General features: G+C 37.1%; 1 protein-coding gene across 1 annotated transcript in view; it reads left to right on the top strand.

Moving 5' to 3' along the window:
• Positions 1-14,715, top strand: part of SLC12A2 (solute carrier family 12 (sodium/potassium/chloride transporter), member 2) — a 64,294-nt gene that overhangs the window by 21,705 nt on the left and 27,874 nt on the right. The window contains exons 4-11 of the mRNA XM_010566075.1: positions 1,142-1,217; positions 1,835-1,930; positions 3,781-3,920; positions 5,525-5,635; positions 8,640-8,748; positions 9,196-9,323; positions 9,412-9,496; positions 13,571-13,719. Coding sequence (XP_010564377.1) covers positions 1,142-1,217; positions 1,835-1,930; positions 3,781-3,920; positions 5,525-5,635; positions 8,640-8,748; positions 9,196-9,323; positions 9,412-9,496; positions 13,571-13,719 — 894 coding nt within the window. The remainder of the gene's footprint in view (positions 1-1,141; positions 1,218-1,834; positions 1,931-3,780; positions 3,921-5,524; positions 5,636-8,639; positions 8,749-9,195; positions 9,324-9,411; positions 9,497-13,570; positions 13,720-14,715) is intronic.

Raw genomic sequence — 14,715 nt, 5'->3', positions numbered from 1 at the left:
CTTGGCGAGAAAAAGCCCCCCCCCCCCGCCCCCCCCCCCCCCCCCCCCCCCCCCCTTCTTCCCCCAGCTTTAAATGCTGAGCGAATATCCCTGTGGTCAGTTGGGGTCAGCTGTCCCAGCTGTGTCCCCTCCCAACTTCTTGTGCACCCCCAGCCCACTCACTGGTGGGGTGGGGTGAGAAGCAGAAAAGGCCTTGACTGTGTGTACGCACTGCTCAGCAATAACGAAAACATCCCTGAATTATCAACACTGTTTTTGAGCACAAATCCAAACCATAGCCCCATACTAGCTACTATGAAGAAAATTAACTCCACCCTAGCCAACACCAGCACATAGACATACGCTCCCTGGGTGAGTATTTCCAGCTCAGGTAATTTACATTTTTCAAAAGACTTTTTGAATCTCTGCCAGCTTCTTACTTCTGTGGTTTGGAGAAGGCCTTGTCTCCCTTCTAGTTCTAATGGCCAGCTGAACTTTTTGTAGGCTTGATACCGTAGTCTTTAGGTAAGAGAGAAACCTAAGACCTACTGTTAGTCTTCTGTCTGAATTCTGTACAGTGCAAACTCTATTTTATTGAGGACTAAGAGTTTAAAATAGGATAAAAAGCCAACCCAGCCACCCCCCGTCCTCTTAGTGCGCAGCTGTGTTGTAAGATGGAAAAGTTCTAGGATGGGAAGTTGTGGAGGTTGTTTGGTTTTTGAAAAAGAATAAATTATTTAGTAGGGTATTGCTTTAATGCATTTTTTGGGAGAAGATTTTTGGGAGATCTGAACTAGGCTTGTAGACCTCACAATCTTATTTTTAGTCATGTATTCTTTAGTATGAATTTTGGGTCCTAAAGCTTAGGGTCTAAATTATTTTTATTGTTTGGTCAAGACATACTACAAGTTTCAGATACTGAAGTACTGTAACGTTATCTGTGTTCAAGGTAGTAACTTTAAATCATATTTAGGTTCCCTTGATTATTTTTTTAATCAAACCTAAACTTGTCTAATTAAAAAATCTATTCTTGTGGAATAATTTGAAAAGTGGTGAAGAAAGATGGCAAGACAATTTTGCCAACATTAAAAACTGAAATGAATTAGTGGAAATGACTGCACATGTAAGACCTAACCTGTGTAAAATTTCTGTTTTATCTTAGGTACGATGTATGTTAAATATTTGGGGTGTGATGCTCTTCATCAGACTATCATGGATTGTAGGACAAGCTGGGATAGGTATGTGTACTAATGCTATAATTATGTTTCAGTGACTTTTTAAATGTGATCCAAAACCAGTGTGGTGATCCTGAGCTTACAGTTTAAACAGGGGCTTAAAATGACCGTAGTATTGCCAGTTTGATAAGGGTAAATTACCTTAAAAAACTTTAAGCCCTATGAAGTTACTTAGACCTTTTTCATTTAGCTATAAGGTATGTAATTTAAAACTGACATTTGTAAGTCTTCAGTGAACTGTAGAGATAAGCTTTTGATGTCTGGTTATTAAAATCTGCATAAAGAATCTGTAGTATATAAACAATTTCCTTCAAAGGCTTAACTAAGTATTGGACTGCAGAAGATCTCTCATCTACAAAAGGCATGTGTTTCCTTGAAGCTCTAGGATACAGCTTTTACCCTGCTGATTAAAGAGAACATTTATCCAGTTTTGTTTGTATCCTGGAAACTACTCTGTACAAAAAGGGAGTGAAGAAGCCTTTTGCTTGAATGTGCGGGACCACACACAGTAAATTTGTGTTTATTTGCAAGACTAATTCTTTAAACCAAGTTAAGTTGAAGATTTGTACATTTTAATACTGCTGGACCTTACACCTTTTTCACCCCTCTTTTTCCAAAAGGTCTGTCTGTCTTGGTTATTGGAATGGCCACTGTTGTGACAACTATTACAGGACTGTCTACTTCAGCAATAGCCACAAATGGGTTTGTAAGAGGAGGTAAACATACTTCCAGAAAACTTTTAAAGCTTTCATCACTCTGAAGTGTACACCTTAAGGATGGGACCTCTAATTTATTTTACATTTTCTTAGCATCAGGGAAAAAACAGCCTCAATAAAATACAGAGAAGAGTTAGTTTTCTGAGGAGCAGAGCCTACCCTGTGATCTCTATTTGACTAAGCGGTCATGTAATTAATGAAAAGTCACTAATTAGCCTGCTAATTTCATTTGACTAGTGGCTTGTTTTTCCACTGTGGACGAAACATCTATTCTTAATTTTTGAAATACAAATGTTTTTAGAGACACATATCCAGGAATGAATAGGGTCTTAATATTCTCCGGCATCTGGTTGGTTAAGGGTGTGCATGTGTGCTTGTATGTGTTCATGTCCTGAAATAAAACTTAGTAATGAAAAAATACATCCTATAAAAGGATAAGCTTATGTATATGAGAGCATACAAAAGGACATGTTCTTGTTCTATCACGATTTTTTTTTGAACACAAAAGAAATTCTCCAAATTCTTGATTATCTCCAGCTTCCTTGAGGGTGATGCTTTTCATTCTCTTTCACGGTTTGTGTGCTGTTGTCAGCAATTCCTATAAAGTAGTTTTGTAAGTGGCTGGTGCCTTTGACATGCTCAAACTGCTTCGTGACATTACAAGACTGCTACTAGCAGAAAATGTGGTGGAATTAAAATAGAAGCTTATAAAATTCTCTTGGTTAAGAATGAAGAGAAAAACCTCACTATCACAAAGTAAACAGACCCAATGGGAAGGATCACCTATGAATCTTAGCATTATGTCAAGCTTAGTTCCTAAATGCCCTTTCTTTTTTTAAATTGCATTATACATATCGGATTTCCTGTTCGTATAAGAGCCTTTTTTTTTTTTTTTTAATTTTAAAGCCACTCTTGCAAAATAAGACTTCATTAGAAAATTTGATGTGAGGAATGGGAAGAACTGTAGCATAAAATCACATTTGTTCCTATGAAAATCTTATATTACAGTAATGTTTTTCGTATGTTAACATTCTTATTTACAAATTATGTTAAAGCTGGATACCTACATATATTTTGCACAAGAACTGTAAAGCAGTGAAATTAAGGATTTCCTGTTGCAACTTTTTAATATGCACTCCATTACTTCAGTCTCGAGCTGGAGGATTTTGTTGCTTCTAGAAAGCTTAGCCTTAAATTGGAGGAATGTGCCTTTGCTACATTTTTAAAATTTTACTCTTCTCTAATGCTGTAGATACTCAGTTTTCTATTTGTCACATGTGGAGTTTGAGATGTTGTATTTGTCAAGCTCAAAAATACAAATAATAGGTTCTGAAAAATAGAGCGGCCTTGTGATTGTTTTGAGTCCTATTGGGGGGCAGAAAATTCCTTTAACAGAGCTTTAAGAAACAGGTCATGGAGGTTTGGAAATTGAGTGGGTTTATTAGTCTGCTTTGCCAGTTTCTTGAGCTATAGCTAATGAAAATGTGTAACAGTAGAACTATGCACAAATACTTTAAGTAGTTTGAAATAAAAAGCCGAGGAATGCTGCTGCTTGTGTTTCACAGTTTGTTTTTTAACCATAGAACTGGTTGCGTAGCTGAATAATATGGTGTGGTTCATGAGTCAGGTGATTATTTCCAACTGTTGTCTTTTAAAAACTTGAAATGTATTCCTGAAAATTCATCATGCCTGTTCCTAAAATACTGAGTTTTGGGTTGTTTTCTAATACATCAGGGAAGATGAAAGAATAAATAGCATCTTGATCATGTAAACTTTAAATTGCTGGTGACTGTCTATTCTTGGGCTCTTTCACATAGTGTTTTTCTTGTCTTTTCTGTTTTTTCTTTCAGGAGGAGCATATTACTTAATTTCCAGAAGTCTGGGACCAGAGTTTGGTGGTGCTATAGGTCTGATTTTTGCATTTGCCAATGCTGTTGCAGTAGCAATGTATGTTGTTGGCTTTGCAGAGACAGTTGTGGAGCTGCTCAAGGTATATGGATGATAGTAGTTCTATTGATTAGACTGTCCTTTATGCAAGTTTGAGCTGTCATCTAATCATAGAATCATAGAATGGTTTGGGTTGGAAGGGACCTTTAAAGGTCATCTAGTCCAACCCCCCTGCAAGAGACATCTTCAACTAAATGAGGTTGCTCAAAGCCCCGTCCAACCTGACCTTGAATGTTTCCAGGGATGGGGCATCTACAACCTCCCTGGCCAACCTGTTCCAGTGTTTCACCACCCTTGTTGTAAAAAAATTTCTTATATCTAGTCTGAATCTACCCTCTTTTATTTTAAAACCATTGCTTGTTGTCCTGTTGCTACAAGCCCTATTAAAAAGTCTGTCCCCATCTTTTTTTGTAAGTCCCCTTAAGTATTGAAAGGCTGCAACAAGATCTCCCTGGAGCCTTCTCTTCTCCAGGCTAAACAACCCCAATTCTCTCAGCGTTTCCTCATAGGAGAGGTGTTCCATCCCTGTGATCATTTTTGTGACCCTCCTCTGGACCCACTCAAACAGGTCCATGTCTTTCTTGTACTGAGGACTCCAGAGCTGAACGCAGACTCCAGGTGGGGTCTCACGGGAGCAGAGTAGAGGGACAGAATCACCTCCGTTGACCTGCTGGTCATGCTTCTTTTCATGCAGCCCAGGATATGGTTGGCTTTGTGGGCTGTGAGTGCACATTGCCAGCTCATGTGCAGCTTTTCATCCACCAGTACCCCCAAGTCCTTCTGGGCAGGGCTGCTCTCAATCCCTTCATCCCCCAGCCTGTATTGATACCAGGGCTTGCCCTGACCAGCTCAAAGACATGGAATCAGGTACAAGGTTACTACTGATCTATCAGTAAAATACTACTGTAATTCAGTAGCTTTTTGGTAAAAAACAAATTACCATTGGTGTCAAATGGAAACTTCCCATACTGTTTACCTCCCTGAAAAAATAAAATGTATAATTTGTGTTAAAGTCCAAGGTGGCTGTTGAGGAGAAGAGTGGCAGTACAGGTACATGATGCAGAATCATAAGTTTTTAATGCTGACTTTCTTACTAGTGAACTGTTCCTTGTAAATGATAGTCATTTATATTAAGCTCATTTTCAAAGGAGTTCTGCTTATTAAAAACAATTCCTTAAGTTAAACACAACCCAGTATTATTTTTCTGTTGGATTTTTTGATTGTGTAATATTTTGATTAAATGTAATACTGAGAAGAATTCAACCATACTTTTTGTAGATGGGAAGAAGTTTGGAATACCTTAAAAGAATTAATAGTGAACAACAAGTAAAATACATGTATTTTGGTGCAAGATGGTAGCATTTGCCTTGCTGATAAATCTGATTCCCTGGCAGTTGAAGACAAGCTGTTCTCTCTGGGTGTAGGCTATGAATAGGAACGATCATTTCCATTTGGAAGATTCAGTAATTTAAATCAAGGCAAAAACCAAATTACTTGTGTCCATAGAGGGAATTTAAAATGGGTAAATTTGTGGTATAGAGGTTAACTCTATTAATAAATTACAGTCAATAAAATACTGTTCTGTAGTGGGGAAGATAAGTACTTGATAAAGTATATGACTGTGTATTGTTTTGTTTGTTTTGTTAGGAAAATGGAACGTTGATGATTGATGAAATGAATGATATCAGAATCATAGGGGCTATCACAGTGGTTATATTGCTGGGTATTTCTGTTGCTGGAATGGAATGGGAAGCAAAAGTAAGGAACTGTCACCTTTCCTTTTATTCTCTGCTTCATAATTTTGATTCCGTTTTCCACCTCAGCTGTTTGATTTATTTTTAATATTTTTAGTGCACTCAGTATTACATGCATGGTATGTTAGAAATCAGTCAGTGGGCAGTTTTTATGTAATAGCTCTGTCTAGCTGCATTTCAGACGTTATACCACTTTGCTCTACTGGATGCTTAAGCATCTGTGAGAAACTAAAAACCAGCATAATCTACTCTTAACGACACTGTCAAGTAGGTTAGCGGTATTACCCTCTTCTGGGCAACTAGAGCACAACAGGAGAACATAAGAGCATTAGCATAGAAATTTTCCCTAACTGGGAACTTCACATGAGCTCTGTGGATGAAAAATACAGGGCTGGACCTGAAGCCAATCTAAAGTTATGTAGTTTCTGCTAACTCAAAACCAGTATTCTTATCTTCCCTTCCACTCTTTTCTGGTTTTGCTTTCACTTGGAAACAGCCAGACAATGTGATGCAGTCACTAGGCCCAGCATTGAGAAGGGTTGTGAACATTGGTGGTAATGAACATGTAGAAGGGGGAACCTACTTTCCTCATCTTGCTGTGGCTGCACAGTCTTAGGTCAACTGTGGTTGTGGAAACAAACATGTACAGATCATAGGATACCTTAATACAGAGGTTGCAGTATTAGTTTTCTGCTCTGCATTACTAGCAGTGTAGCTTGCTCACTGTTTTTCCTGCACCTGGTAGGCTTTTTCTGAATATCCGTCCATAGTATGCTCAAAAATAATTGAGAAGAGCCTCACTTGGTCTCCCTTCCCATTTGATATTTGGTTCACAGTAGCTCTTATTTTCTGCAGTGAGAGGCAGCTGAAGGAGCTTCTTCATTTAAGTGTTATAACAGTTTCTTAAGCTCCTGCATCAAGATGATGATGATATTCATAATCAAAATGAGAGGGTTTTTTCTCATTGTTGCTTCCAGCCCTAGAAATAGAGTTTGTAGAAAAAGGAAGTGAAGATCAATTGCATTACTTGGATCTACCACAGGGAGAAAAGAATCTACAGAAACTGATGTTGGCATGTACTTTTAAATTGAACAGCACACTTCTGTAAAAATTGTTTACCTTTCTCAGGTAGTCATTCACTGTCTGTAACTTCAATTTGTAGTGATATCTTTATGCATCTGACTTCGAACAATACTGTCCTCAATCTCAACCATTTAGTTTTTCCTTTGAATAAATTGTTATTAACCCTTTGGCCACTGTCACTTAAAGTCACAAGAAATACCTTGGTTTTGCTCTGTAGCATGAGCAATTCTGTAACAATAGCTTGCATAGAAATATCCCTGTTGTTTAAAGTTTCTATATCAAACCTGAACTGTGGTATCACTGCAGCATTGTCCTTACTAGGAAATAGGTAGCTTTCAAAAATCCTGTGCTCAATGCAAAAATCAAGGCTTGTTGACTTGCTTTTTGCATCATGGAAGAAAGCAGGTAGGAGTGATAGTAAGCAACTGAACCTGTCAGACAAGCACTTCATGTGGGTTAACAGCTTAGCATAGCAAAACACTAATACTTCCCTCCTGATTAAAGTATCTACAATGTTCTCCTATTCCTTCCCTGTGACTTAGAGAATGCCTTGGAAAATGGGACAAGGGGAATCTATAATAATGCCTCTGAAGTAGATCTAAAAGCTAAGAGAGACTGGGATACCTGGGAAGCCTGCTTAAAAAATGGGTTTTCGGAGTTTATGATCTCTTACGACTCAGCTCCTTGTGTTGAAGTCTTAGGAGCCCTTTCTTTGTCTGAGACTTTTGAATGTAAGGAAGATAGTAAGAAAATTCTCTTAGCTTCAGGGAGAAGCCTAGGTTTGTTACTGGATAAATCTGCTTGTGGCAATTGCTCTGTGGTAACTTCATGTTGAATTCTCTGGGCTTATTGAAGACTTTTGTAAGTACCCAGCTGCATCCTTACACCTCTTACCTATTCCCTAGGCTTGGCAAAGGAGAGATTTAAATATGATGCACAAACTGGTTTCTTCAGGTAGTCTTCTAAGTCTGCTCTTGGCTGTCATGCTCTGTTTATCACTGTACTACCCTGTTTTCTTGCGAGGCTGTGTGAGCTGAAAACTGTTCTGTAACAATCAGCAATGCCACGGTGCTATTGCATATTAAGTTCTGATCCTAGGTCTGAAAAAAAGTCAAACTACTAACAGCTTTCCCTGAGCCACTGGCATATGCCTTTATAAGGAATCAAATAACACAAAAGATAACAGGGCAGTGTCGTTGCTTATTTAAATGTGAAACCTGAACCATCTCTTCAATGCTTAGATTTATCTTTGCTCACACTTTTGAGGCATTGGATGGTTTAAAGTACTTCTTGTTCCAAGTGTAGGGCTTATAATGGTTTTATTGAACAGTGGCTAAAAATTTAGGTTGTAATGAAAGAAGTCCCCAGAAAACTGGAAATTAACAAGTAATTGTGGTAGTCTGCAATTTAATTTCATAAATAAGGGTCGAGAATGTAGTCTGTTGCATAAAATAGCAAACAAAAGCTCTTTGATTCCTGATGTAAACAAATTCTTAGTGAAGTAAATACCGCATACTAAAGTATAAGGCAAAGTATTATGATCATGGTTAATAAGGCAATACTCCTAGCATTTGTGTGCATTTAGCTCTTTTCTTGTGAATTTCTTCAATCTACTCAAATCCATTCCTCCTGGAAGGCTTATAGAGAAGATAGTTCTTTTAAGTATTTTGTCTTTAGAAGTATAATTTTGAGAGTTACAGTAATAAATTCTCTTTTGAATGGAGGTTAATCTTACAAATTATTCTTATTTCTTTGTAAAATCCTGGTACATGTTCTCTCCAGCTTGCCTTATTTATTTGTGGAAAACAGAGAAGGCTAAACTGAATTTAGAATCAAGTAAATACTGACTTTTTAGAACACAACTTTGAAGCTTGAAACTGAAAAAGAGCAAGTTCTTCTGTCTGACTGGAATCATTATGTTTCAGGCACAGATAGTCTTACTGGTGATCCTTATACTTGCTATTGGAGACTTTGTCATAGGAACATTTATTCCTTTGGACAGCAAGAAGCCTAAAGGTTTCTTTGGTTATAAAGGTATGTTGGAACAGTTAGAATTGTAAATAATATCTTCACAAAGAGAAGACATGCTGTCATAATTAAGTTAAACATCTAAAATAGCTCATAGTCCTATTTAACTATAGAGATTTTTTTCCTGATTCTTTCAAACTTCTGCAGTACTGTTTCTTAAAGCTATTGGGCCAAAACTTGGTCCTGCCTGCTTAGTATCCATTATATTAAATTTTAAGAAAGCTGGATAATACTCTTAAGTACTTTTTCTGGTTTTAAAGGCTATTTATGTTTACTGTGTTGACTTTTATTTTGAGTTGAAGTGATGAATTAGGACTTAAATGTTCTACGCTTAATTTTTAGAAGGTCATACAGCTATGACTTTCAGCTTTTTCATGGAGCTAATAATGGCTGGAATGGGCTAATACTGTAGTTTCTATATGAATATTGATAGACTTAAATCTTCTTCTACAGCTGAAATATTTATGGAGAATTTTGGACCTGATTTCCGACACGAGGAAACTTTCTTTTCTGTATTTGCTATTTTCTTCCCTGCTGCAACTGGCATACTTGCTGGTGCAAATATCTCAGGTGATCTTGCGGTGAGTAGTGAATTAGCAAATACTGTTCACAAACACTTGAGTGTACATTTATCACTGTCATCAATGTCTACTGCCATTTTTCTTTCAGGATCCTCAGTCAGCCATACCTAAAGGAACGCTGTTGGCCATCTTAATTACTACACTGGTTTACATAGGCATTGCAGTATCTGTAGGTAAATAGAGCATGTTTTTAACTTTATCCTTTCACATTCATTCTGAGGGTGTGTTTTGATACAGTTTGTGTAATTCATTATGTAAAGTCATTATGTAATTGACTTTCACGCATGGGAAAGTAATAGCCAGAGGTTTCTAATTTTTATTGCTGGAGGTTCAATTTTCAGCTCATTTTATAATTTCCTAAAATGAGTGATAGTTTTCCAAAGACTAGTGGCTGCTTCAGACTAAAGATGACAAAAGACTTAACATGGATGTTTCCTCATTTGTTGCAGTTATTTATACTGAAAGATTTACAATTTAGCAGTGGGATAATCCATGGATTAGAAAACTGCGTTTTCAGAAAATACTCACTGAACAAACACCTGATGGTAGTCAGCTACTTATCTGAAGTGAACTGTGGGATGATCAAACAGCTCTTTGGTGAGGGTGCATGAGCAGTAATTCCCCAGTAGAGGGAGGAGAGTGAGTGGTACCTTCATCTGGCCAGCCCACTTTCAGAAGTGTTACCGTGTTCAGAAACGTTGTCTGTAGTTTTATTTTCATGTGAAAAGAGGAAAAACAATCATAGACTGGTCTGAGTCTTGTATAACCTCTCTTTCTGGTCTTCCTCACCGCACAGTGGCTTGAAATTCTCTAGAAGTTGCCTTGGGGTTTGTCGCTCTATCAATTTTGCTCTAGAGCACTAATCATCAACCAGATTTTTCCCTCCCATAACATAATTCTATTCTAGGAACCTTAAGAACATAAGGTGTAATCATATCTTGCATGTATCTTGCCTATGATTGGAAATGTTTTTATTCGTGTCACATAAATTAGTTTCTGGCAGCAGTAATCAGTTTTCTTGTTGGAAAAACCTTGCCTTATCTTAGCTGTGCTGCATTTTGAATGAAATTATCATTTATAGGAGTACCAGTGATCTTGCCACTAATGATACTTCCTTTCCAAAGATACAAATCTTGCTAGTCTGCCTCTGTTGGCTTACATTGTACTGTAGCTCTGCCAAATAGTTGCTCTGTAGTGATTGTGCTTTATGCAGCGTAATGACCTACACTTATTTCCTAATTAGATTGACCGCATAGACCTCTGCTACCAAATTTGAATACTTTAGAACTTGAACCTACATGAGAGCAAAATGCTCGTTAATATTAATTTGTTAATGGAATACTTTGATCATCTCTCAAACATGAAAAACCTCATTTTTCATATTGCGAAAGGAACACTTTGCAAAACCAACTGAACATGAAATTGTTTGATGCATCAGAAATGTCCTGCCTTAGTTGCTTCCTATAACTTACACTTAGAATTCTGCTAGTTAGAAAAGGCCAGTGCTATTGCAGAAGTCAGAAATTATGGCATGAGTGAAATTCAGCTTTTTTTGAGGCATTGGGTCAGGAATCAGACAAATACAAATACTTTTATTCTTTTCCCCACACACTATTCCCCACTATAAGTTTCCAGAGTAGTGATAAGGAAGTCATTAAAACTTTGAAGGGGCTGGTAAATGTCACTGAGTAATCATGTCTCAAGGGGGAGATGACATTCTGAATTTAGCTCAGTATTTGCATGCTCTGCAGTAAGTAAGAGGGTTAAGAAACTGAGTAGAGAAGGCTTAGAAGAGAATAACTAGTCCTACTGCTAGAGCTAGGCAGCCTATTTCAAAAAGAAACAGCTGTGAGGAGAAAGTGTGCAGTTTCATATTTTAGCAAGGGACTAATGCAGACGTGCAGGTGGCAGGATGATGATTGCATAAGCAACTTTTATATCAAAATTCTTGAAAGATATTTCAAAGAATAACATTTATTGCTTTAAAACCAAGGGAAGCTTTAATAAAAACCCTAAACTTCTGAGTAGGGTTCAGATGTGCTTTCTATACACCGGGAAGTAAAACAATTAATGAGAACCTAACTGTAGCTGCTTGTAGCACTGCACAAGTTAAGCACTCCCAACTGCAGTCTGAAGGACTCAGGGTAGTATCTCTAGAATTCTTGCTGGTTGTATGTAGCTAGGAGATAACTTGGTATAGATGGTCCGTTAACGTTCTCAGGCTTATAGCATGGCAAAACCTTATTTTACTTTGGCAGGAACATGCTTATAAATGCCTATGAAAAGGTGAAATCCTGTTTTTACAGGAAAGAAGACCTAAAGGTTCTTAGGGAAAATATTGCCAGAATCTTACAAATAAATAAAACTTTTCTGAATGAGGGTTAAATAAAATGTCTGGACTTTTACTTATATCTAAGTATCTTCTCCTGAGAATGGAGCTTGCCCAGCTCACTTCTGTTCTGCATTCTTTCATAGTAAGGCTCACATTAAGTTTGTTCATGGTGCCATTGTCCCTTTCTGTCATACTTTGATTCCATGTGTGAAAGACCTGCCAGCCAGTTGGATCTAAACTGTGAAAAAGGGAATGAGGAAGAGGAGGGATGTGATAGTGCACTGTAGCTATTTAATGGGTTGCTCAGCTTAATGGGTCTGCCACTGCCATCTATTACCAACAAAATGTTACCTACAAATAGTTCAACTAGTAAGTATATTGTCACATCCATTATATACTGCTTGAATGGCTGGGGTGAATACTTGTGTAGTGGAAGAGAAGAAACTTTTCCTCATACAGAACTTTTAATCCCATTTAAAACAAAACAACGGCAACAAAAAACCTCGGCCCCTCCATGCACCCGCAAGAAAAGCATGACAGGTGATCAATATAGGAAGGTTTTACTGAAATTTAACCAATTGGGCCTAATAAGTAACTGAAAAATAAATCTGAAAAATGGAAGGATTAAACACCTACCAGGACCAGGTGTTATTGTGGACTGTTAATCAAGTTCTAGTGGCTTGGAAGCAATCTAAATATGGTATAGGTATTTAGGAATTCATTTTCCCAATGAGAAACAAATTACATAGGTAACAAGGACTGTTATTGGAGAAACTTAAGCTTGCAGCATATCTGTGCCCTCCTCCTTAGTTTGCAAGGAAGTTATTTAAGTCCTCAGTAGTTACATGGCTCTGCTCCCAGGACCTCCTTGTCATTCAAGTTCGTAAAAGAGCAAATTAAGGGAATTCTATTGGCTACCACTCTGTAGACTTCCCTTTCCTCTTCTCCACTCATTATTTAATTCCTGTTCCTGGAAATATTTGCTGGTGTCCAAACAATTTGACTACCTCAACTATTAAACCATAGAATGTTAAATAATATTTAGTGTGCTCTGGTTTGGTTTGTCCTTTATGAGACAAAAACCCTTGAAGTAGAAGATTTGCAGGCTTTTTAGTACTTTTCAGTTTTTCTTCGTACTTAAGGGCTGAAATGCTGTGTCTTCAGCATTTTCTTGACCAGTGAAATTACAAATAATCATAGATAAATTGAAGACAGCAGTTTAAGTGATAAACCTAATTATAAAAAAATCTGGTAGGAATAGGACTGTGTGGCTTTGTTTTTCACCAAGAAACCAACTTGAAATACCACAGTAACATAGGAGGTGGCCTGTTTAAGCATTGGAAAATGGCTTGCAGCAGGCTTTCATGACAAACTACTTAGTTTTTTTGAATGCCTGGGTTGTATTGACTGGAAAACAAACAACTGCAACACTGTGCACATCTGTCTACATATATCTGTACATACACTACAAAAATGCACTGCTCTAAGAAAGCTGACAAAAAGAGAAACTATAAAGTCAAGTGATGGTGCATAATACTAACTTCAATTAAAGAGCTATGCGGAAACTCATGATTCAGAGAAATGATATGTTGAGCTAAAACTGTGCTGTTAAACTTCTGCAAGTCTGTTGACATTGTTTTCCTCTGTGCTAAAACTTTCCTTTTCTTATTAGATTCTGATTTATTCAAAAACTGAAGGTCATCTCAGGCAAGAGAACAATTAGTTTGCTTGTTTGTATTTGTTCTTCATAGTGAAGATGTGCTTAATACTGAAATTTGTTAAAAATGTAAATGCCATATTTTAATGTTGCTCTGTGAGAATATGCTTACATAAAAAGGGAATTGAGCTTGACACGTGTCCTTAAGTTCAGGTTCAATCTGTTAATGCCTTTTTTTTGTGACTATGTCCATTCTAGGTTCCTGTGTTGTTCGAGATGCCACAGGGAACCTTAATAACACCATTGTTACTGAGCTGACAAATTGCACTACTGCAGCTTGCAAATTAAACTATGATTTCTCATCCTGTCAGACAGGGTGTCAATATGGGCTGATGAACAATTTCCAGGTATAAAACTTTCTCCTAAACCTGTTTATTGGCTTTTGTGTTTGTTCTTTTTTTGAATTGCGTATTAAGAAAAATCATAGGCTAAAAATGCCCATCTCCATAAGTACAAGGTTTATCTGGAATAGTGAAGTGGTACACTCTAGCTAGTATGTAGAAGAATAAGGTACCTATGTTAAAAACTTTTGGGTGTTTATATACAGGTGGTATAAATATTTACTCTTCTTCTGAGTAAACTGCTTAGGTTTGGTGGTAGGACTGCAACTTTCTTTAGATGTCTGAATGTCATCATTCAGTGACGTAGATAGAAGTACTCATTGTTCAATAGTGATGCATAGTAATCATAGGTAGCCTCTGTCAATAACTCGTTCCTTAATTTCTTAAGTTGCTTAAAAAATATGCTGACTTTTAAAAAAATGTTTTACCTATTTGTCACAGTATCCTCTTTAATGTTAAGAATGTTGTGAATTTTCATAAAACCTGATGTTACTGTATTTAAAAATTCTCTAGAAGTCATGGGGTAATTCATAGTCTTAACTTACACTTCACAGGTAATTGAGATATCCATGAACCATTGGTAAGGGTTTGAAAGAAATCAAGGAAAACATACTTATTGCCGATTGAATTTTTCTAATAGGCATACAGAAAGTTGACTAGAGATTAAGCTGAAATCCACCAATGAAAAAGGTGTCTGGTTTGTGGGTTTTGATCAGAAGTACATGTAGTACGTATACTCCTTATATGTACTACTTACATGTTAGGCTGACAGCCTTACCTGCAAAGCTGGGTGGAAAACCGATTTTGTACATGCTGAAATAATGTTGCAGTGCAGACCATTCTATTAGAGTAAAATAGATTTTCATAGTGGAACAATTTGAGTATCTATGTGGTGTTACTTTGTTCTGGTTTAGAAAAACCCTGTATTTAGAAACATCAGAGTTGCCTTTGTGCAAATAATTATTCTGCAAAATTTGAAGACTTTCCTTATTTGTTCAAGCT

The sequence above is a fragment of the Haliaeetus leucocephalus genome, unplaced genomic scaffold, assembly GCF_000737465.1.
Source record: "Haliaeetus leucocephalus isolate CR32 unplaced genomic scaffold, Haliaeetus_leucocephalus-4.0 Scaffold203, whole genome shotgun sequence".
Taxonomy (NCBI): Eukaryota; Metazoa; Chordata; class Aves; order Accipitriformes; family Accipitridae; genus Haliaeetus; species Haliaeetus leucocephalus.
The sequence above is the reverse complement of the archived record's forward strand: the minus strand, read 5'-3'. Positions and strand labels throughout refer to the sequence as shown.